Source organism: Amblyomma americanum, chromosome 5, assembly GCF_052857255.1.
Source record: "Amblyomma americanum isolate KBUSLIRL-KWMA chromosome 5, ASM5285725v1, whole genome shotgun sequence".
NCBI classification, from domain to species: Eukaryota; Metazoa; Arthropoda; class Arachnida; order Ixodida; family Ixodidae; genus Amblyomma; species Amblyomma americanum.
The window spans coordinates 189,826,052-189,847,833 of NC_135501.1; the positions used below are offsets into that span (position 1 = coordinate 189,826,052).

The 21,782-nt window shown below is 45.5% G+C and overlaps 3 protein-coding genes across 6 annotated transcripts in view; 1 reads left to right on the top strand and 2 right to left on the bottom strand.

Annotated features, from left to right (window-relative positions):
• Positions 1-10,957: 10,957 nt before the first annotated feature.
• On the bottom strand, positions 10,958-13,338 carry koko (cyclin Q). The gene is made up of 5 exons (XM_077666211.1): positions 13,066-13,338; positions 12,872-12,969; positions 12,708-12,793; positions 12,208-12,340; positions 10,958-11,522 (listed from the first exon to the last, which is right to left on the bottom strand). Exons 1-5 carry the CDS (start codon positions 13,121-13,123, stop codon positions 11,178-11,180), a joined length of 720 nt encoding a protein of 239 aa, XP_077522337.1. The 5' UTR covers positions 13,124-13,338; the 3' UTR covers positions 10,958-11,177.
• Positions 13,339-13,886: 548 nt separating this feature from the next.
• ix (mediator complex subunit intersex) lies at positions 13,887-17,405 on the top strand. The gene is made up of 4 exons (XM_077666221.1): positions 13,887-14,123; positions 14,200-14,258; positions 14,338-14,431; positions 17,058-17,405. The coding sequence occupies exons 1-4, from the start codon at positions 13,926-13,928 to the stop codon at positions 17,268-17,270; spliced, it is 564 nt and encodes a 187-aa protein (XP_077522347.1). The 5' UTR covers positions 13,887-13,925; the 3' UTR covers positions 17,271-17,405.
• A 788-nt stretch (positions 17,406-18,193) lies between these two features.
• The window catches only part of LOC144133272 (microtubule-associated protein 1 light chain 3 gamma-like), a 37,547-nt gene continuing 33,958 nt past the window's right edge, over positions 18,194-21,782 (bottom strand). For all 4 annotated transcript variants that reach the window (XM_077666218.1, XM_077666217.1, XM_077666219.1 and 1 more), the window contains 2 exons: positions 20,981-21,087; positions 18,194-18,704 (listed from right to left, as the gene is read on the bottom strand). In XM_077666218.1, the coding sequence (XP_077522344.1) occupies positions 18,542-18,704; positions 20,981-21,087 (270 nt within the window). In that variant the 3' untranslated portion in view covers positions 18,194-18,541. The remainder of the gene's footprint in view (positions 18,705-20,980; positions 21,088-21,782) is intronic.

Sequence of the window (21,782 nt, forward strand, 5' to 3'; positions counted from 1 at the left end):
TCGGCCATTCTTATTATTACATTTCGCTAAATTAAATTTCACGGTCTCGCTGAAGGTCACGCCAGGTGTTTAGCACTTGTAGTTATCCGTCGCTATAGCAACATACATATCAACAGATTAATTACGATAATTTTTTTTGAAGCGATGTTTATTGCCTCAGGGCATAAAAACTATGAAGTGAGAGATAAGTAAGATGCTTAAATAAATGAAAAAAAAGGTGGGCTGATTTGATGAAATCAAAAAGTGAACGATGATATGGACCCTGTGTCCAGGCAGTGTAGCAATCCGGATTGTCCGGTGAGAGTCCTACTGCCGCCAGGTGCCGAATTCTCGTCGGCTTCAGCGCCGGGCAGTCCCACAACAGGTGGTGGATATCCGCCTCACAGTCTCTGTTCTTACAGACTGGACACCCAGGGCCCCCGGGGACAATAATTATTCAGTCTCATTAGTGTTAATTAATTCAGGTAAACTTCCTCTTTCCAATGATGCATTGCATGTAGACATTCTTATGTTTACTACTAATTATGCTTATCACATGTCATCACAGTTAACCACGTCTATATACTTAGTCTAGCGATCCAACGGAGCTACGCCGCGGTGGTGGGAAACGTTAATAAATATTGCGCCTTATGTGGCTCTTGGCCCCGTGAAATGTACGGGCCGTCAGTGATGCTCGGCGACTTCCAAAGCCCAGCCCACCAGTGTCACCGGCTGTCGCGCACTTACACGGTCACAACGTGCAATGATCCTCCGCGCGCGCATTGGCTGCGTGTGGCCCGGGGAACGACGGGTGCGTCACGGAATCGCGACGAGTGATGTGTGTGACGGATGCGGTGCAGTGGAAACACTAGAACACCTGCTCCTTCACTGTGCCGCTTTCGCCGATGCTCGTCGCGATATGCTCGCGGCCTATAGGGCGCAGGGCATACTACCAGACTCCATCAAGGCGCTATTGTGGCCGCAGGGCAGTGCGCGCACTCGTGAGCGAACTTTGGTGAGCCTCTTTGCATTCCTTCAACACACGGGATTGACGTCCCGTCTGTTCTCCGTCAGATAGTTACACGCAGTGACCAAACGCTCCGTGAGTGCTACCTTCAACGATTAATAACTGGGCGCCCCACTCCAGTTGTAACGTATACACAGTGCTGTGCGCGTGTGTGATTTAATACCTCTAAAATGATCTAATCACGCGCACAACCTGGACACATTTCTTATTGTGTAAATAGTTTGTACATATAACTTCTCCCCTTATCCTCTCTTCCTGTCCCCTCACCTCTTTCATTTCATTTCTCCATTCTGTCTGCTATCCTTTGTTTCCGCTGCCCCAGCTCAGGTGCTTCAGTATAAATGGCATATGCCGGGGCTAGCAAAAATCTTTTCCTTCTTTTTTACTATTATTTTGAATAAAACCACTACCACCAGCTGTTTTTGAGCAGCTGGGTTGGAGCTGGACACCACGACCTCCCAACGCTCGAGGTCAGTGTTTAGCCACTCTGATGGCGGCTGGAACTCCGAGTAACGTAGAGTATGTGGTGGAAATCAGCTCTCGGGACTCCACGTAGAGTGCACGCTGGCGAGAACAGCCCGGAGTGAATTAGTGCTAAATGGGCGGGGAAGAGAACGGCGCAAGATTGTAGTTGGCGCCACGTCACATGCTCTAATTTATTGAGTGATTTGTGAGGTGGAGGACAGTGGAGTCGTTGCTCCCTGTAGTGGAGTGAGATCTTGTGGCATGTGATGATTGGTCAAGGGCGCTGCCTTGCTCGAGTGCTGCCATGGGCGGCTTCGTTCGCTTGGACGACCCCTGTGCGCGGGGACCCATCGGAGTTGAATAGGCCTAGTGGAGGACTGAGAGTTGAGAATTTTGTGGGCGACCGGGCATGCGCCCTCCCTTTGGCAAAATTTCTGATTGCGGTTTTTGAGTCACTAAATATGAGTGTTGCAGTGGTGGAGGAGATCGCAAGGGCAACTGCACGCCCGGAGCTCTACGCCATGACCGTCTGTTTCTAGACGCAGATCCGGTTGTCATGCGCGCCATTGCTAACCACCGGCAACACGCAAAACTTTGCTTCGGACTGGCGTAGTAGGGTTCTCGCTCTAAAGTGTCTCCTTGTTTTCTACGTAAGAGAGAAGTTCGCATCGCTGCAAAGCACGCTTTGCGCGCCTGAGGAGTGTATACCACCGTACGCTACAGGAAACGCCAGCCTGGCAATTGCGCCACTTATGCCAACGCGGGCCCGAGCGAACAGGGGGTGAACCCCAAGGGTGGGCGGCACTGTACAACAGCTTTCACTCTTACTCAATAAACACATCTTAGTGCAACTAAAATACCGCATCATGACAGTCACTAACCGCGCACCAATTCTATTCCCACACCTTCACAATTCAAACTTGGCGCACCGTGCTTTGCCAGCAGAATATGTGGCGCCATCTGTGACAGACATTCGCTACTACATTAAGCGGCGAAGCAGCTGTCCGTTCCCAGCGGCACTACGACGATGTGGTTGACGTTCGAGCCGAACAGCGGGAAGGCCAGCTGACAATCCCACGTTCTCCGCCCATTAAGTTCTTCGCTAAATATATGCAACACACTGTTCAGCTTGAAGGGCCTCTGAAAGGTGCTCTAATAAAGTTGCGGTACGCCTGAGATGTTATACGACGCCGCTTCACGAATATCCTGCTGCAAGAATTTTTTTAATGCGTTTGTTGAAGCTTAAAAAGAAAGTCAAAAATTGAATTTCTGCGTTTTCGCGCTTCTCTCTTCACTTGTTGCATGATGAAAGGCAAACGGGCTCAAACCCGGTCGTGACTGCCGCGTTCCGATGGAGGCGAAGCGCGAAAGGCTCCCGTGTGCTGTGAGATGTCAAATTATTCCGGACCCCTCCACTATGACACCTCTTTTTCTCTTTCCATCTTTCACGCCCACCTTCCTCTGCTCACGGTGCGGTTGAGGTGTCCATCGAGAAGTGACAGTTACCGCGCATTTAAAGGGGCTGTGAAGAGTTGCGGCATGCCTGGGATATTGAAGCACGCCGAATCACGAATAGCGTCCAGCAAGGATTTTTTAAATGCGCTTTGTAGAAGCTGAGTTACTTGTAGTTAAAATTTGAATTTCAGCATCTTCGCGCCTTTCCCTCTCTCGTCACTTTTTGCACGCTGGAAGGTAGGCGCTCCTTCGCCGACCCCCCTCTGGGAGCGGAGCTTCCCGACCCGCCGGAGATAAGCGGCTTATTGGCTGCGGCCACGGTAGCTGCCTGACGTCTGAAAGAATCTAACCAATGGCCACCTCTCACCTTGTCTACGCAGATGCGGGGGACGGAAGAGGGTGCGAGTACGAAAAAGTCGCCGGGAAGGGCTCGCCAACTTTGACGCGTGATTGTGGGTCGTCTGCTGGGTGTAGAAGAGTATTATATGGCTCTGGTTTTCATGGCAACACAGCGCAGTGACTGAGTTAATGTGCTCTCCTCGGAAGGCGTTTCAGAGCCCCTTTAATTTCCTGATAACCCATCTTAGGTTGATAACCCACCCACTCGGCCCCACCGCCGGTGATGGTGGAAAAACGTTTATTGAGCAACCCTTAACAGGAAGCCAGTGGGGGTTGGGGCGGGGAGGTTGCAGAATACAGGTGGGCCCTCGCGGTTGCGCTAGGTGACCAGGAGCCTGTGGACCCTGGCGTCCACTGTGGCCCAGGTCACTATCCGGAGCTGAACTTCCGGCTGTGAGCTGTGCAGCACTGCCTCCCACCTCTTCTGATCGTCGAGTCTCAAAAAAAAAAGGGGGGGGGGGGGGAGTTGGACTATTAGGGCAAGCCCTAAGTATGCGATGCAGATATCCGCCATAGGGTGTCCCCATAATTTTCAGGCCGAATGACAGTAACTTGGTGCATGAGGGGACACACCGGAAGGAGAAGTGTCTGTTTGAAACCGTCGTCGAACGTCTTGCTCGGCCTTACTGATTTATGGGGAGGGAAGTTAACTAATCGGGAACACCGGTAATGGAGCGTAATCATATGCGTTCCCTGGGACCGCGGAACTAGGGGAGACCGTCCACCGCCCGGTCGACGAGTCCTCGGGCGTGATTGTGCGCGGCCGTATTCCCCAGATGTCCGCAGTGCTCAGGAACCCAGATGAGTGCTGCCGCTTCTACGTGCTTCGCGCTGCCGTACTACGAACCCACGCCCTTTTAGACCCCTCACTGCACTTTAACTGCCTTTCCTTACGCAGCGACCCACGCCGCCTTCTTTCTACGTTCATAGCCAGCTTTACTTTTTCCTTGCACGTCGCGTGCTTTGCCTCACGGCCTTCACAAGGTTGGCTTTCCCTCGCGAGATTGGTGGTGAAGCCACCCCAAAGAGCGCTGTTTTATCATATTCGGTATTGCCTCGCGATCCTAGATGTCATTATTACGCGGGAAATACATCGTCACGGCAAGACGCTCTTTATTATAGTCGTTGCTTAGAAAAAAATCGTTCCTATAACCGAAAAAAATGTCATCTATGGAAGACGAAATGGGACCGCAGGTTCACCTCATTATATCCGAGTTTTTACTATAACAGAGTTTGCTATAGCAGGGTTCTACTGTGTACTCAACATTCTAAAAAAGAAAGCGATTCGTGCAAACATGAATATGCCATGACTTGACTCCTACAAGCATATCTTGGTATCAACTTGAAGGGACTGACCAAAATGTGTCATGAGATTACGGCGGAAATGAAAAGATTGAGCCCCGAACTGTAAGAACTGAGCACTACAATATCAAGTAAACGAGGACTTATAATTTTAATTTGACATCAGAAATCTCATAAAAAGCCATCCTGCAGTGAAACCAATACTTTTCGGTGTAGACCACCATGTCACCACACCTCTGTAAAATATCGCTTGCTTTAGGTGCAGTGTTTTTTCTTCCAGGAGTGTTCATGTTTTATTATAATTTACATCTCTCCAGTGTGCACTTCGATGAAAAGCAATGCTCCCTTTGCATCGTCAACCAGTGACAAAAACTCAGTTCAGCTTTTGCCACTAGATAGTGCCACAGTGTTTTGAATTTCTTGGATGGAGGGGTAACCATGATCAACCAAAACTTTCATTGACGAGGCGTATACATCATTTTTCCCCAACAGCTTTTGAGTGTGGTAACTAAAATATCTTTTTACTGTCTGGCAGGTAAGATTTATATTAGTTTTTGGTACAGCAGAGTTGCCGATGTGCAATCGCTGTTGCATTTGCTGATAATGGTTTCCAGCATCTGATTACATAACAATGGGTGCATGCACCGATTTTTATATTCTCGGTAAAAATCTTCTACAGCACTTTCCTCAAAACCATTGCAGAATCGAGCATCTTAGGAAGCAAGCTTTCTGTTGTTCCAAAAAAAAAATTGCATGTTAAATTGAGTGTTCTGTCCCTTGAAGTATAGATTTAACCTGGCTGTACCACATTGATATTGCTTATTCCGCTAACCAAGTCCTAGGGTATTTACATCATAACCTTTCTTGGCCCCCCAGTTCCATAATACTTCTTGCTAACTTGAAATTTATACATTCAAAAATTGTTTTCATGGGCCATGTATGATCCCTGCTATGCTAATGTAATCATCACGCTTGAATAGGTACTGAATCATGCTGCCAGACTCATTTGCACAGAGTATTTTTATCACACTAGCATTTCGGCGCTAACATCTCAGATAGATCTCCCCACACTGGCCTGTCGTTTCAAAATTGCCTGCCTTTCCTTGTGGCATAAATATGATCACACTTTGAGCCATGTATTCCCCTTATCCTATGCACTCATAATATTTCTAGTAATGGTCACTCTAACGCCGTCGACCTTGAGCAAGCTCGCACCAAGCATATCATCAATCTTTCTTCCTCGGAACAACCGGCGACTGGCATGGCCTTCCATTCAAAGTGGCGACCATCACCAATCCTGTTCACTTCAATTCCACCATCGAAAACCATCTGTATTCATGCTAATATCTCATGTAATGTCCCATGTGGATCTTTCAGAAAAACAAAATCTGACAGTCACATACAACCACCTCTTACTCAACTTAAGCTATTTCTTCCAGACACCTACAAAAACCAGCTTGTTAAAGGGGCCCCGAAACACATTTTCAGTGCATTGTTTTGCCTGTTGGTTGCATAGAATGAGTTATAGTGATGTTATTAGCATTGGTCGTACAGCGTATACTGCAGTTTTTAGTATTTTAATTAGCTCGCAAAAACAAATTCGTGGCGCTGATGGTGTCACCATACAGTGGCAGTTTTTAGCAGCGGATATGACATCACTTAGTGGGAGCTTGATGATTGGACAAAGAGTAAATATACTGCAAATTGTGTTAACTAGAGGTATGTTTTGCCAAGTTTTTTGTTTTATATTAACAAAACCAACTTGTTTGCCATAGATAAAAGCAGTGTAAAGCAAGTAAAACAAAAATACACCACCAGAGGCTCTGGCTACCTTTTGCATCGACGGACTTTGCGCCTCTGTAAGCATTCTACGACCTAGCACTCAACACTTAAGGCTACTCTCAATGTATCTGAGAGCAGCTTTGCAGAATCGATCCGATCGAGCCATTGCACTCTATGAGCGTTCGTTTCACATTTAGCAGGCAGTGCACATCGTCAGTTTGTGGAGGATCACTGGGCAGCGGCGCCAGATGGCGCCACGTTCCCGTCAACAGCGCGCGCTCCTTGCTCGCCTTGACCAACCAGCGCGCTAGGAGCGGTACGCGCTATGCTAAATGTGTCTGATATTTTTCGCATGCTGTCACACCGTCGCAGTATCTCGCGCTCGAGTTCGGATCAGTAAGTAAGGGAACGTCACTGATCAATGTTCCCTTTTGCGCCGTCGACTTGACGATGAAGCATCGCTGGGTGTTCACATGGTTGTTGTAACCATGCAAACGGCGCCGCCAGCCTTGGCATGAATGAGTTACCCAGAACAGGCAACCATGGAGTGTAAACTTCCGCCACGTGCTCAGATAGGCTGTTTTGATTGGTTACACTAAGTGCCGTCATTGGGAGAGTGAAATGGGTATGGGAAGCTGCGCGAAAATAGAGTTGAGGGCAGCATTTTGTTTGCTTGTATTTTGAAATTTCTTCATAGAATAACTCCCGTTCCTATGCATTGATTCTCTTAATTCTTTTTGAGTCAGCATCTGTGTGACATAAAGAATCCATCTGAAGTGTAACCGGCATCCGTTCAAGCGGTGTTTCGCAGCCCCTTTAAGGTGCTATGAAGGAGACGTGGAAGGATATAATGACACATTAGGTAATAGTGAAACTTAAAAAAAAATATTCACACTGCCCATGTCGAAACCTGGGAAATTCCACTGCCACGGACGAATTATAGATTCTTGAACCTTGTATTTCATTAAACGGACATATTTGTTCATATTTCATGTACCTACTATCCTCTACAATGCCACAAATCTTACTGTTATACAGTGCCATTTCTTTATTTGCACTTATGTCCAATAGCTTCGTCTCTGCGCTGAACTGCCGCCTGTAGGTTGGTTTCAGTGAACATTCACCAGTGTATGTATTTGAATTTCACAGTTCTGTACTTGTAACAAGACAAAAATTTTAATATGTGCTTGCTTTGATGCCATGTAATTAAGTGTTGTGAGGCCAGTCAAGCACATTCAGAGACTTTTTGTCCATGGCTTTCAGCATCACCCATGTTGAAATGAAAATTTAATTTGATTTGAGATCTAGCAGTTTTTTCCAGAATTTTGATGCAGGAAGCAGTTCTAAATCCACCACAGGAACAAAAACGGCAGGCACCATGCTGGTGTGAGGTTCAAGTGCTAAGACCACAGGCACTGGAGAAATGTTTGCACTTCATGGCGAGGCAAAAAATAAAAAATGGCTGCGGCTTAACTCACCTGAGCCAGGATATGTAGAGTGAAAGCGATATTAAGCCTGGTTAGACACGGTTTAGCTTTGGTTCATCTTCAATGTTTCAAGACTTCAGCGAGAGCAAAGTGTTTTAGCGAGAGCAAATCACGTGACGCATCACTTGCCATAAGTGCAAGGGCGAGCGTCCAGCGCGGTGGTCGGCGCGGTGGCAGACATGACTGCCAACGAAAGAGAGAATCACGTGACACATCACATGGCACAACTGGCGGGTAGGAGCGGCCGAGCAGCAGCCAGCGCAGCGTCGGACGTGACTGCAAAGTGCGCAGCTGTGGCGACGAAGGGGAAGATGAAGAATGAGGCACCTGCCACCCGCGACCTTGCACATGCGGCGCGCCTCCCGTTAGAGGTCAAATCCAAGAGGCAGATGACCTTCAGGCTCGGCATGGGAGGAGTAGAGCTTTTCGCAAGAGAAATATGTTGGTTCTACACACTACATACGGTTGCCTCCGAAACCACCATTCTTTGGCACACTTTGAACCAAAAAACACAGTTATTCAGCTGTTTAGAAATTAAAATCTATGAAAGTTGTCGCAAGCAAAAAGAACAAGGAAACTACGGAGTGCACTTAAGGGGGAATGCTGCACTGAAATCCACAAAATATGGCCAAAAAATTGACTTTTTGAAAATTGGTGCATCCGCTTGTACACTTAGTTTTTCATCCAGTCCCGAAGTTTCATTGCTGAAATCGACCGGCAAGTAGTCTAAAAAAATTGTTTTGTGAACCACGGCAGCTGTGCACTGCGGGTAAACGCTCAAGCAATGGGTGTTTTTCTCCTTTACGGTGTTATGCCTAGTTGCTCATCTTCCGAAGCGGATTTCTCCATGGTTGTTTTATGTTTTGACCCCATTAGTTTTGTTGCACTCCTACGTCAAGACATTTTGTTTTTCAAATTTCAGAATATTAAATTTCTTGTATGAAATTTTCTTATCATTCAAATAATGTGAATGCACACCACATCGCAATAATTCAAAACCACAATTTGTGCATTGTGCTTTGCAAGAACAAAAATTTTAAAAATGCCTTGACCTGTAGCTTGCTAGTAGGAATGCAGTGAATGTTAAACCAACCTTCTGCCACTTTTTCTTAACTCTACAGCCTTTTCACGCGATGCAGAAAAAAAAATATATTATAGAACAATTTTCTGGCATTATAACAGTGAAATTTTATGAGAGTAGTCATAAAGCTATTTCTAATGTACGCTCAGAAAATTTCCTGCAAACACAAACAAAAATATTTTTGCTGAAAGTTGCATACTCTTTTAATACTACTTATGTGCTTTGAAGGCGAAAAAATTAACTTTTTAAATTTATATTTTTTCCTTCCTCTTTAATGACATGCCTACCATTAGCATACAGCCGTAAGGCAACACATACACTAGGTTCACCTTCATTCGCCAAGAAGCAATGAGGCTTTGTATGGTTCGTGTGCTTGCTTTGCAATCTGAAGGTCCTTGGTTAAATTCCCCGCACATATGGAAGAAATTTGGGTCCGTATTCCGGGTTTGTGTCATAATAAAAAACGTCATAATCTGCCGCAGTGGCCACACCTGATTGGTCGAAACGCCGGAAGTAGATGTGGTGGGTCGAATGCAGCGAAAAGACTCGAAGAAACAGGACCGGTGACATCAAACGCATAGCGGACCATGGGCTGCGGCAACCACAACGGAGTGACAACCTGCCGCCGCTCACAGTCGCAACCGAACCGACATCCACTACCGGCGTTTCGACCAATCAGGCCTGGCCACTGCGCCAGATTATGACGCTTTTCATTATGACACAAACTCGGAATACGGACCCTAATTTTTGATAGAGCAGCAGGTTGGGCTAGTTGGTACTGGCTCATGACTGAATAAACTATTACTGCGCTACAACAGAGACCAGGAATAAGCATGTAAGGAACAGGACAAGCGCAGAAAATGAAATCTTATTTTTCTTTGCTGATGAAGGCACGAGGTCACATGTGTTTTGATACTTTTCCTGGACAAATGCCGGGCTCACTTCCTGATGAGCCATATAAGGCTTTCACATTACAACAATTAGCCTGTTACATTCAAACCTTGATATAGCGAACATGGATATTCTGAGTTTTTGGCTATACTGGACTGTTCCTTAATATTTTTACAAAAGCATGCAATTCTTGCTTTTATATAAAAAGCGGTTTGCCTTAAAACGGTTAATTGAACTGCTGAGTGCCAAGCTATGCCCACTAGGATGACAGGTGGCAGGCTTTGCCTTACTACACGAGTGGACTGGTGGTGGTGTGGTAAGTGCTTGCCCTGTAGTTGATGCTTTACCATGCCCTTGCCAACGCCGCGTCAGAAGATATAGTGGCATGCATAGCCAGGCAGTGGACATTCATTTGCACCTCTCACACTCGTCGATAGTGCCCTGGAACCAGCGGCATGATCGGTTGTAGCCTTCCAGAAGCCATCCCTTGCTCATGTTGCTTGTCAAGGAGGTGGTGAAAACTGTGATAGCTTTTATTCTAGCCTCTCATTTCTCATGCGACGCCTGCGGTTAGGCCAGGAAACTACCCCAGCTGGCGTTCGACCTGTTGCCGCCGTGTACTGGTGGTGCTGTGCGGGGAAGCCAACCTAACTGATGTTTGGTGCTCAATTTTTAGTGGCCTCTGCAACCATGCGAGAGGCTTCGAAATGGTGCTAAAACTTCAGGAAAGGTCTCTCGGTCTCTCCCAGTTGCTGTTCTTTCACAGACTAAATTACACTTCTCCTGAGCAAGTTTCTGGCAAAATTTTACATTATGAATTTTGGAAATATTAAACTATTTAATGATTTTTTACTCGTTCAGTACAAGATGTGTGAATCTACATATTTTAGCATTCGCAAGTTGCTGAGCCCATGCAAAAAAAATGTACGTGAACATTACCAATGTTTGAGTGAGCTTTTTTAACTTCGTTGCAGAACTAGATTGCATGCAAGTTTAAAAAAGGTTTGCACATCAATAATGTTCAGGCATTTATTTTAACAACAAACAATCTGCAACAAACAGTTGACAAGAAAGTCAAGAATAGACAGATTGTTGTTATTTAAAAGAGTTTAATGTGCAGTCAGCAACCTCTACTGACCACTTACACCAGGCTACTTTAGCTGACAATGATGTTTATTACTGTTGTTCAGGGTTGTAGACTTATGATACCCACGATGATGTCACTGAACTTTTCCACAACCCCGTTTTTACAAGTTCCAGTTATGTACTAATCACTCTGGGTTGCTTCGGCTCACAATGGTAATGTTTACTATTGTCCTTCGGCGTCGTAGACCTGTATGACATCCATGATGAGGTCGGCAAGCTTCTCGCGAGTCATGTTCTCGCACAGTGTCTCATACCAACTTAGCACGCTGTCCTCTCCATGCGGAACCCGCACGTCATAGGCAAGCAGTGCCACCTGGAGGACGGCCACTGCCAGCTCCTGCGGTGGGTGCCGCAGGCAGCCTGGCTGCAGGTACGTGTCACACAGCAGTGACCACGCAACTTGGGCCAGGGGGATTTGGCATGGAGCACCACCACGTGCTCCGCCCCCACCGCCACATGTGAGGGGACCCAGCCAGTCAGTCAGTGACTGGAGATAGTGAAGCAGGTACTGAAGGGAAGATACAAAGAAGCAGGAAGAAAAAAATTACGACATAAAAAAAGAACAACCACACAAACATCCACTGCGTGCCTTGCAGTCACTCTCTTGGAAAGCAGATTGTCCGGCTTCTGCTGCTCATGTCTACAACATGTCAAAGTTGCATTGCACCTTGATAGCACTCATCTATTGATTCACTTGCACCTTTCAGAGCAGAATGCACCGTTGCTACTGGATCCACCCTGTCTTGCGGGCATGTTCTGCTCAGGTGAATGTTTGTTTATGCTTTAGGTTTATGGGGGGGTTTCACATCCCAAAGCGACTCAGGCTATGAGGGGCACTGTAGTGAAATGCTCCAGAAATTTCGACCACCTGGTGTTCTTTAACGTACACTGACATCGCAGAGTAAATGAGCTTCTAACATTTCACCTCCATCAAAATGCGACCGCTGCGGCCGGGATCGAATCCGTGCCTGTCAGGTCAGCAGCCAAGCACCAAGACCACTGAGCCACTGCAGCGGTTGTGAATGTTTATGTGCATGCTTACATAAACCAGTGTTCACAGTGTTAACGAACACCCATGAAAAAGGTATTGGTCATAGCACATCCCATTAGACTAGGGCTTCGAGTTGAAACATTTGCAGCTGTCTTTGACAGCGAGGACTTGCGATGAGTGCACAATGCCACGGCAAACTCACCCGATGTGGATGGTCGACAGAAACTCTAAACTGGAGCACCCGCAGCATGAGCAGCTCACACTGGACGATGGCATCACGCAGGCACCAGTACTCTTCTGCCAGTGGCAAGGGATCCGACTTGGGATAGGCACTCCTGCAGTGAGAGTGCCATGTTGGCAATCGCAAACAAAGTAGAATGCAATTGTTACGATGTTCGCGGTTTTCTGAGAGGTGTGGATGTCTCAACGGTACCAAATAGAAGCACACTGTGCACCAATTCAGAAGCTAAGTTAGCAAATTATGTGAGATAACAGGCTTGTGAAACGTCACCACTTGACTGTCTTCCGATAATTCGAAACAGTGCGTTTAATACAAAACGTTAACCGGAATGTAGTATTACATGAATTACGCTTAACAGCTCTGCAACCTGACTGAAAAGATGCATTGTGGGGCTGTGTTAAAAAACGGGACTCTCAATTAGTTGCGACAAGGCCTTCTAGGGTGGGCGCTCCCGTACTCACTTGTGGAATACATTCACCACGTCTCGTATTTTGAGATGGTCCTCTTCGACTTTGCCGGCCAAATACATCGCTGTTGCTGCCACGAGCTTGAAGGAGAAAAAGAACCGATGCAAGTTGCAAAACAGCATGAAAGCTCACATTAAGAGCTGAATAGCAACACTTACGTAGAAGTCATAGTCTTCTTGAGAGCATTCTTGAAAGAAGCGGTGAAAGTACGTGGCAGCGGTTGCTGCAGTTTGAGGCTTGGCCTCTAACTTCGTACCTGCAACGTTGCATACAGAGCACGATCTAGTGAAGCTCTCTACTGCGGAAAGTAGAAAAAGCCGATTTAGCAATATGGAATAAACATTAATCTCACCTGCTTCGAATATTAATCTCACAGAGCCGATGTAAGATGGTGCCTTTGGGGTAGTCATCGTGAAGGCGGCTTGGGCGCGTAGAATGCGCTGACCACGCCGACGTTGTTAGTTCCGCCTCGTTTCACAGTGCACTCGCAGCTGCCTTGCTTGTGCACAAAGCGATTTTGGAGCAAAGTTACCACGTAGAACGACACGCTGGCATGCCGGTACTGCTAAACACTCGCTACTTGTAGCACTTGCGGCCAACTTTGCCGGCACCGGCGAACAGTCACAAAAACAAAAACGACCTGCGCGCCACCTCAAGTGCTTAGTAAAAAGCTAATTTATCCTGACACAAATTAAAAAAAAACAACAACATATAAATGTAATAAATTATAAGCGAATAAACACTTAAAGAGTATAAAATAGATATTCAACTGCACTCGTGGCGAAAATACGTGCCGTGGCTACAGTAAATTTGTTATCCGATCTTTATAAACGACGTGAATTCTATTTGCGCACTATTTTCACGTCTTTGGCAGCGTTGTCAGTGCTGTGGCATGTTGCAAGTTGCGCGTCCGCGCCATAAGTGTCGCCACGGTCGGAACGATTGCAGCGATCCTGGTATCTGGCAGCAAACGCGGCTGGAGTCAATGACACAACGCGTCTGCGCCGCCAGTGCCGCCGCGGGCAACGCTGCAGCGCAGTGGCAGCAGACGACAGCGACCGGCGCAAGCATAGCGAGCAAAGTTTTGAGCAATTTATGTTTTTACCGCCAACTCCCAGGCACCGCCACCGTCGCATTTCAAAATCGTCCCCATTGGCTCTACGGGGTTGTTTTGTTTTGCGCGTTTTTTTTCCCTCCTCCTTGTGTGTGAAAATGGCTGCTCCCATGCAGGGTTTGCCTGCTGGGGCTGCCGGCCCGCCCGGCGGACCCCCAGGTCCATCCATGTCTCAGCACCCAAGCCAACCTCAAGCAGCCCATTCCTCGCAAAGCCAAACATCTACAACCGAGGTCAAGTTTGACAACGTCGCTAAAGTGAAGGCGCTGGTTTGGTCTTTGAAAGACGCGCTCTCGGTGAGTTGTGCCTGCCGTCTTTGTACTGTCCGAACTTTTCCAGGCTCTTGATTTTACTTCTGCCTCCGCATTTCAGAATCTGGTGAGAGTGGCAGCTACGAATATATATCACACAGCAGCAGTGGACAACGGAGTGTGAGCTTTTTCTTTCGGAACCAGTAACGTCTGAAACTAGGTTGATGTCTGTGTGTAAACTGTTGTGTTCACCTTGCAGGCGAGCAACCACATCGGACGAGTCGACACCTCCAAGACTGGACAAGGCCCTCGAAGATTTCTTTTCGATCTGCAACCAGATCGAGCTGAATCTTGTACGTATTTCCTCGTTGACGTTACGCCGGAGCAAATACTACCGAGGCATTCTTGAGCGTATTTGGACTCCTAGAGAAATTGCAGGAGTAAGCGACAGAGATGTCATTTCTGCTGTCAGGACTTTTGATACTTTATGGCTGCTCATAAATACCACCCGAGGTTAAAGGTGTAGAATTTCATCGTGGAAAGAAATGTAGATTATGGATTCGAGTGGTGCTACAGATTTTGAAAATATGCGATCCCCAACAAGTTTTACAAGGAAGCCACGCGCAACCAATGTGAACCGGTGAACGAAAGTTGGTGTTAAAGCAGCGCCCCATTTTTTTTTTTAAATGGTGGCTAATGTCTTCTCACTAAGCCATGGGATGCCGTATACTGAATGATGTCAGTGCACGTTAAAGAACTCCAGGTAGTCAAAATTTCTGGAGCCCTTCACTATGGCGTCCCTCGCAGCCTCAGTCGCTTTGGGACGTGAAAGCCCGTAAACCTATAATGGAACGGGTTCAGTGTTCAGGCCACCAAAGAGGATACAGATTGGTTAAAATAGTAGGTGCTGAAAAGGATTGTATCTGAACGACTGCGCCGAGCAGTTATGGTAAATATCTAGCATAAGTTATCTTTTTCAGCAAAGTTTGAGTGCACATTGAACTCCTGGTGGCCTAAATTAACCCGGAGCACTCTGTTATAGTGTCTCACATAGCCCATGTGTAGCTTTGGAATATTAAACCCCAGAATTTACACTTTTCATTGTATTAGGGACAAGAAAGTGAACATTGCATTTTTACACATTTAGGCTTGCACCCAGTGCAACCAGGAATTGCGTTTGCCCTTCTTAGCTGCCTATTGTGAGAAGTGCAATTTATGTTACGCACTTGTATATGGGTCTCGAGAAAAATTTAAGCCCCTATTTTTGTTGAATGCTGTCCTTAGGAAGTGTTTATCACTAGGAACAGCCATAATGTGGCAAGTATTAATTCACTGAATTTCATGCAAAAATTTCAATGATAATGAATTGGAAGTGGTGCAGTGTGCTTTCTTTGTTTCAGTAGCTTGTCCTCCTTGCCTGTTCGTGTCACTGTGTTGCAGACCATACAGTTTGGTTTTATGATGCAAGTTGAAAAACTTATTTGTCTACTATGTGTTCATGAGCCAGTTGGTCTGTTCTAAGGCTCGAAATACAAGGATTCAAATACATGCAGAGCGAATCAAGGCATAGGGAGGGAACTGTATGCAAACTTTATTGAGTCGATATTTTTTATTGTATGGCAAAGGTTGCTGTTTTTCTAGGTTTTGCCAGCATGTGAGTGGCACTGAGCTGTTTGTGGCACAGTGTTGCACCACAGCAGAGAGCAGATATTTCATAGTTATATATTCCGTATTTACTCAAATTTAGTGTGACTGCAGCTTAATGTGAGGGGCAACTTTCCATTAGGCCAAATGAAAAAAAAAAGTCCCATGCATTTACCGTTGTTGAGTGATCAGTACTATTTAGTTCAGAAAACAATTGATGCAATGATGGCGCCACGCATGACTGCTGCGGAACAAGCGCACATAGCCACAGTAGCCTGTGAATGATTGGGGCAGATTCAGGGTGACTGAGTGCACTCTGTGTTATGGCCTGGGCTTGGGTCTGGTTTGAATTCAGTTGCCCTAGTTGGCCTTTGCCACAGGGTAGAGACAGAGTCTATAGTTGGATACAATTTAAATCTGCAGCTATGCTCCACCCACATTCAGGACTGCCGCACAGAATTCCTCCACGACGAAAAAGTAGCCCGCTGTTGTAACTTTTCTTGTTACCTAAATAATTTAGAAGCTACTCACAAGAAAGAAAAAATTAATCTATGAAATTTTGATGCCATAGCTTGTTTAATGTAGTCAGACATTAAAAAGCTGATTTCATTTACTGTTCTAATTGGCCAGCGGAGTAATACAGAATGTCGTGGACTGTGGCCGAGTGTTACCAACTGCTGTTTATTTTTTTAAGTTGTGTCCTACTATAGAATGGCCAAAGGGTGGCCCTGCCCAAGTCAGCAGCTTTATATGTATTAATATGGTTGTCTACTTATTTTCCATAGAATCGGGCTTGCAGACAAGACGAGGACACCAACAATGCGAAATCAGGGGAACTATTTCCTCTGATACTATTTCCAGGGAAATAGGGATCAGGGGAAATCAGGGGAACTATAAAGTTAAAATGAAGTCCAGGAGGTGCCAGCCATGGTATTTAAGGTTCTCCACAACAAAATTTGTTTGTATTCACTTTGGTTTTATGTTGATTATGTTGAATTACTTTTTGGTCAAGGACTTAGCCTGTGCAAACAGGCGCGCTAGCTTTGGCAGCATTGCCTGCTTAGTATTAAACGGAGTATAGGCTAAATCAGCTAGTGCTGTAAAAATGATTGGCTAAATCAGCTAGTGCTGTAAAAATGATTGCCACTTTCTAAATTAGTGGTATGCCATTACAGTACGGTGCTTCACATCAGGGAGTGAAAATTAAGAAAGCGTTACATTTGAATGTGGTATGCTTGCTTGCCGTTGTGAAATGGGTCCCTGCTGGAAGTGAAACAATTCGTGGCATTGTTGATGGTCAAGGCTAGATGAAGCTAAATCCCATCATTGTTGCAGCGTACCATCCAAGAGTGTTCACTGCAGCTGCGAGACAGTCACCAGTACCTGCCTGTGCCAGTTGTGGCCACAAAGCCGGACCCCAGCAACCCTCAGGATGGCACGCTTTCCTACAGCCAGTACATCAACACCATCCGTGCACAGGTCAGCTTTGCCAAGGCAGTTCAGGACGTACTGAATGAAGGCGCTCGAAGAATTAATCAGCCGGAGTAGTCTGTTCGCCAAGACGTACCTGTGACATCTGGGGTGGAATGCTTGCTGAGGCACGTGTGTGGATGAGCTGTCATCAACAACTTCACCTTTCATAGCTTGTAAAAAAAATAAACCATATCTCTGTCTTTCACTCAATTTCCTTGTATTGCCTTGTTGTGAAATTCTAGATATGTTTGCTGTGCAAGTATTGTGGCAAACAAAAAAGTGGTGCAACATATTGCTGTAGCAGCTTTGTAACAGAAGGCTTAGATAGAAATTGATAACTGTAATTTGCTGCACTACTGATCTTGATCTGGTTAGCAGCCATGTCATGAGTTTGCAGTTTAGTACAGTTAAGAATTGCCAGTTTTGTCAAATAAGTAAGAAGGCACTAACTTGCATACATCAGTTTTTGAAGTGGCCTGATTAATATATTGTTGCAGCAACATGTGAATATGTGGGAAGTGCTCATGTTTTGCTTTCTTGAAAATGTTGCTGCAAGTTGGTTGGCATAATAAATCATAGTAGCAAACTTCTGTATTAAAACTGCAGCCATTGCAATTAAATGGGACACTACCACTACTTTGAGAAAATTCTGTAAAGTTCCAAATATTCTCTGCATATAATTTTTTGTGCAGTTTTCTTGAGTGTGCAAGTGTGGTGTGATGAAACATGGGCTTGCAGTGCTGGTTGCCAGACTGTGACGCTTGTGTGTCAAGGACTGTCTTGAGTAGAACTTGTCAGGCTAGTTGGTCCATTATAGATGCGAAGAAAGAACTGTGCAAATGAGGCATGGAAGGCGAAGAGGCAAAGACTCACACAGACGTAGACTAACACATTGTAAAGTTGTTAGTCTGGGTTTTTCATCCATCTTTCCCTCTTCACCATCTGTATCTCATTCACACAGTCCTTTCTTTATTGTCTTGATTTTGGATTGAAATAAACTGGATGCATAAAATCTTTATTTGCTTCATGCACATGGCAGTTACAATAGAGGACAATGAAAGGATGTTATGAAACATTCAGAAAACAAAATGGTTGTTGTACTTCAGTTTCCTAAATGTGAGATTCTGCAGGATGGGAACTGGTGGATTCTGTCCTCACTGCTGTGCTAGCAAAAGTTTCAACAGGCATGAGTAGTCAGGCTGTGCGAGCTGAACCTCTTGCTAGATTTGTGAGGGTCAGCAACAGTGAGAATGATAGTGAGGCTTGTAAATAAACTTAAAAGCAGTGCCTTGAAAGTGAATAGGAAGGGCATAAAATGCACGTAAATTTCTCCTGGCCTCCCCCTTCTAAACACCGAACATTTCTTGAGATGCGTAAGTGATGTAGAGGAAGCCGTCTTCATCATGCCAATCTGCATAAACGTCTGACAGTGTCTTGGAGAGGTTGGCCATGCTCTTGTTATCGACGAGAAGGTAGAAGGATTGGCAAGCACTGATCTGCAGCCTGTTTCTAAGGAGAGAAAACAGTCTAGTTTTAGTGACAAACATGCACCGATTTTGTGAGTGCAGGAGCTTGAGGCAGACAGAGCAGTGCAGGCATGGAAAAACAATTAAAAAAAATTAGTTTCTGATAGACTAATAGTAATATTGAAGCACAATCTGGTGGTTATGACTATACCCAGTAATGTGTAGGAGCTCTGAAGAGGGGCTACAGTATGCTACTGCTTTTTCAAAAGTTGATAAACTCTATGGTAGCCTAAATGTTTGTTTGGTATGGTTTAAGCCATAGGGTTCCTCATAAGTACCCAGCGGGCAAACTGGCAATGCTGCACTTCATCCACCAACGGCATGTCACGAAGATTAGGCTTCATATTTGGCTTGGCTAGTGTTGGGCCGAAAACTTGGATTAAATTGTAACAGTACGACTTTTTCAAAGGCAGACCTGAAAGGAATGCTTTGCTAATTTCCATATGAGCTTACTGCTGAACATTCACTTATGCTAAATTTATTAAATAAGTAATAGAATGCTAGAGTAAAGGAATATTTACACAGGGTGTAGAGTATCATGGCTGCAATGGCTAGATCTAGCCACTATACTGTGGGGGCACCCATGATTCAGCAGTACAATCAACGTTTTCAACCCAACACTGGCCAAGCCAGATACAATATGTCATCTTTCTGGTGGATGAAACGTTCTTAAGAAACTGTTACACTGCTACAAATCCATATGCGTCTGATCACATGGATATTAAACAGTATTCTTAGTAGCTCCTTGGACCATAAAGCATTCTTTACGGAAGCAACTGCTCATGCACTCTGCAGTCAGTTTTATCTACATGGCCTTAATTATTTCCACAGCAACAAACATAGATATTCGAACCGCAACGTTGCCCTCCCCTTTGTAAATTTCTACCAGCATGAGCTGAACGATGCAACGCTGAAAAGACATCTCGAGCACATGAATGACGTCCATGTCCGGTGGCTGGCTTGCACTTGACATATGGTGGCGAGACATACGTTGTCACCGCAACCAGAGAAGGCAACACGTTGTTGCAAATTTATCAAGCATGAGCTATTTTTATTTTTTCACCATGTCATGGCCGAACTCAACAAGCTACTCGATGAGCAAATCGTGTGCAATACCCCTAGCGCCATTGGAATGCCTGCCTGGCCTCACGATTGTCACATGGAAACAAAAAGTCTCACATTATTCAGGCCTTTATGTTCAGCCTCTAGCATACAAAAACTTGTGCCCAAAATATCGCAGTGCATGAGAATTTCCGATGATAAAGGGCCGCCGCCGGTCGCTGTTCCTCCTTGTGCACAGCAGGATGTTAACACAAATGTTTGCCCTGTCTCACCGGTCTCACCAGTTTAGGTGCTGCTGCCTTTCAAGGCATGCATTTCCGTCGGCAGCATATGGTAAAGCTGTGCCATTTTGCCTTCAATGTCTCGCCCTTTTTCGTTGCGTTTTTGGGTCCTCAGGTTCTTTTCGGGGGAGGGTGTCGCGGGCGCCCGGAGATGCATTTTTCAACTGCGAGGCTAAGTTTATGGCGCCTCTTTATTCGTTCTTACCGAGTTGTATGAGGCGAAGTCTCATTGCCTTAATGAATATTTTGGCAGTAGTACCAACCTCGCTTGTAATAAGTGAGCCTTCGTTATAACTCGGAACAATATGAGTGGGCTCGACTGTATACACGTCTGTACTCCTAGGGCGAACTCGGAAAGTACAGGCTTTAGAGTATGTCCACGTGCTATGCTTTGAGCTAGCCACATAGCACATTGCACAAATATTAATGCAGAGCCTGTACAGAGTTAAGCTTGTGGCTAGCTTTAATAAAAAAGGTAAGTTTGCTTTACATTTCTTTTACCAACGATATGTCAACATTTCAGGACTTATTTCAGTTTGTTCACCAAGCGAAACTTTTTATTTCATGCTTGATAATTTAGGGTGGCTGTTGCTAGGTGAAGTAAAGCAATATCTTGGTTTAGGTTGGCAGCCCATTTCAGCGACTCCTGGCCATTACTGGTGCAAAGTGTCTATTTTCTTACGATATTATTCTAGTGTTTGAACCTTGACACTGCAAGCAGCTGAACATGCAGTATGCCGTTCGTGGTTGCACTGTGATGACCTTACCATAGAAAACTTCTATATACTATACCACCTGTGCGTATAACACCACATGTTCTTTATTTGGTGCTTAGGATGCTTTAATTCTCGATCGCAGTGGTAGAAATTGCATCACTTCCCATTTCGCAATGGCAGGTTTGTGCAGTGAAGCTTACCTCACTATGGACACAAACTGGGACATGGTGAGCTCTTGGGGAACCAGGAACTTTGTCTTGTCCAGGAGTGGGAGGTTCTTTTCTTTGGCATATCGTTCCACAATCACCTGCATAAAGTGTTGCCGTGCCATCTTTGTCATACAGTCCTGTGGTGCAATTTAGCTTGCTTGCATGGGGATTAAGTCCTTGGTGTGCGCACTATCACCACCTATAGGACATGAAATTTCAACTTAGTGTGACCTACAACTGCGCACTCATTTGGCAGCGTGTGAGAACAATTGCACTGGTTTATCACAGTATACAGTATTCTGATACAGTCTACTGAACAAATTTTCGTCAGCTCCTTAGTGGGAATTTATCAATATGCACACAGTTAGGCAAAATACGGCTACGTTTTCACCACCTTTTATGCAGTCATTCATTTATCACAGTTTATTCATGCCATGGTGGCTTAGTAGCTCTGGCACCCAGCTGCTGAGCCCACTGTTGCAGGATTGAAGGCCAGCCATTGTGATCAAGTTTCATAGAGGCAAAATGCGATACGTCCATGTGCTTTGTGCATCAATACATGTTAAAGAATTTCAGGTGATCAAAATTAACTTGAACTTCTTTTGTGACTTCTCTTATACAGTTGAACCTCTATGTAACGAACCTCTATGTAACGAATTCCTGGATTTTACGAAATTTTTCAATTCCCCAGCACATCCCCCATTGAAGCCCATGTATAGGCGACCTCCATGTAACGAACTCGTTGCGGCAGTTGACCTTGATGTAACGAATCCGTGGCTCTGATCATCGAGCT

Excerpts from the sequence above, each read along its gene's own strand:
- koko (XM_077666211.1), bottom strand. The coding sequence starts at position 13,123 with ATGACTACCCCAAAGGCACCATCTTACATCGGCTCTGTGAGATTAATA. Across the intron at positions 12,970-13,065 it reads GAGATTAATATTCGAAGCAG|GTACGAAGTTAGAGGCCAAG; the intron begins GTGAGATTAATG and ends GCAACGTTGCAG. Across the intron at positions 12,341-12,707 it reads GTGGTGAATGTATTCCACAA|GAGTGCCTATCCCAAGTCGG; the intron begins GTGAGTACGGGA and ends CTCTCACTGCAG.
- ix (XM_077666221.1), top strand. The coding sequence starts at position 13,926 with ATGGCTGCTCCCATGCAGGGTTTGCCTGCTGGGGCTGCCGGCCCGCCC. Across the intron at positions 14,259-14,337 it reads GCAGCAGTGGACAACGGAGT|GCGAGCAACCACATCGGACG; the intron begins GTGAGCTTTTTC and ends TTCACCTTGCAG. Across the intron at positions 14,432-17,057 it reads ACCAGATCGAGCTGAATCTT|CGTACCATCCAAGAGTGTTC; the intron begins GTACGTATTTCC and ends TCATTGTTGCAG.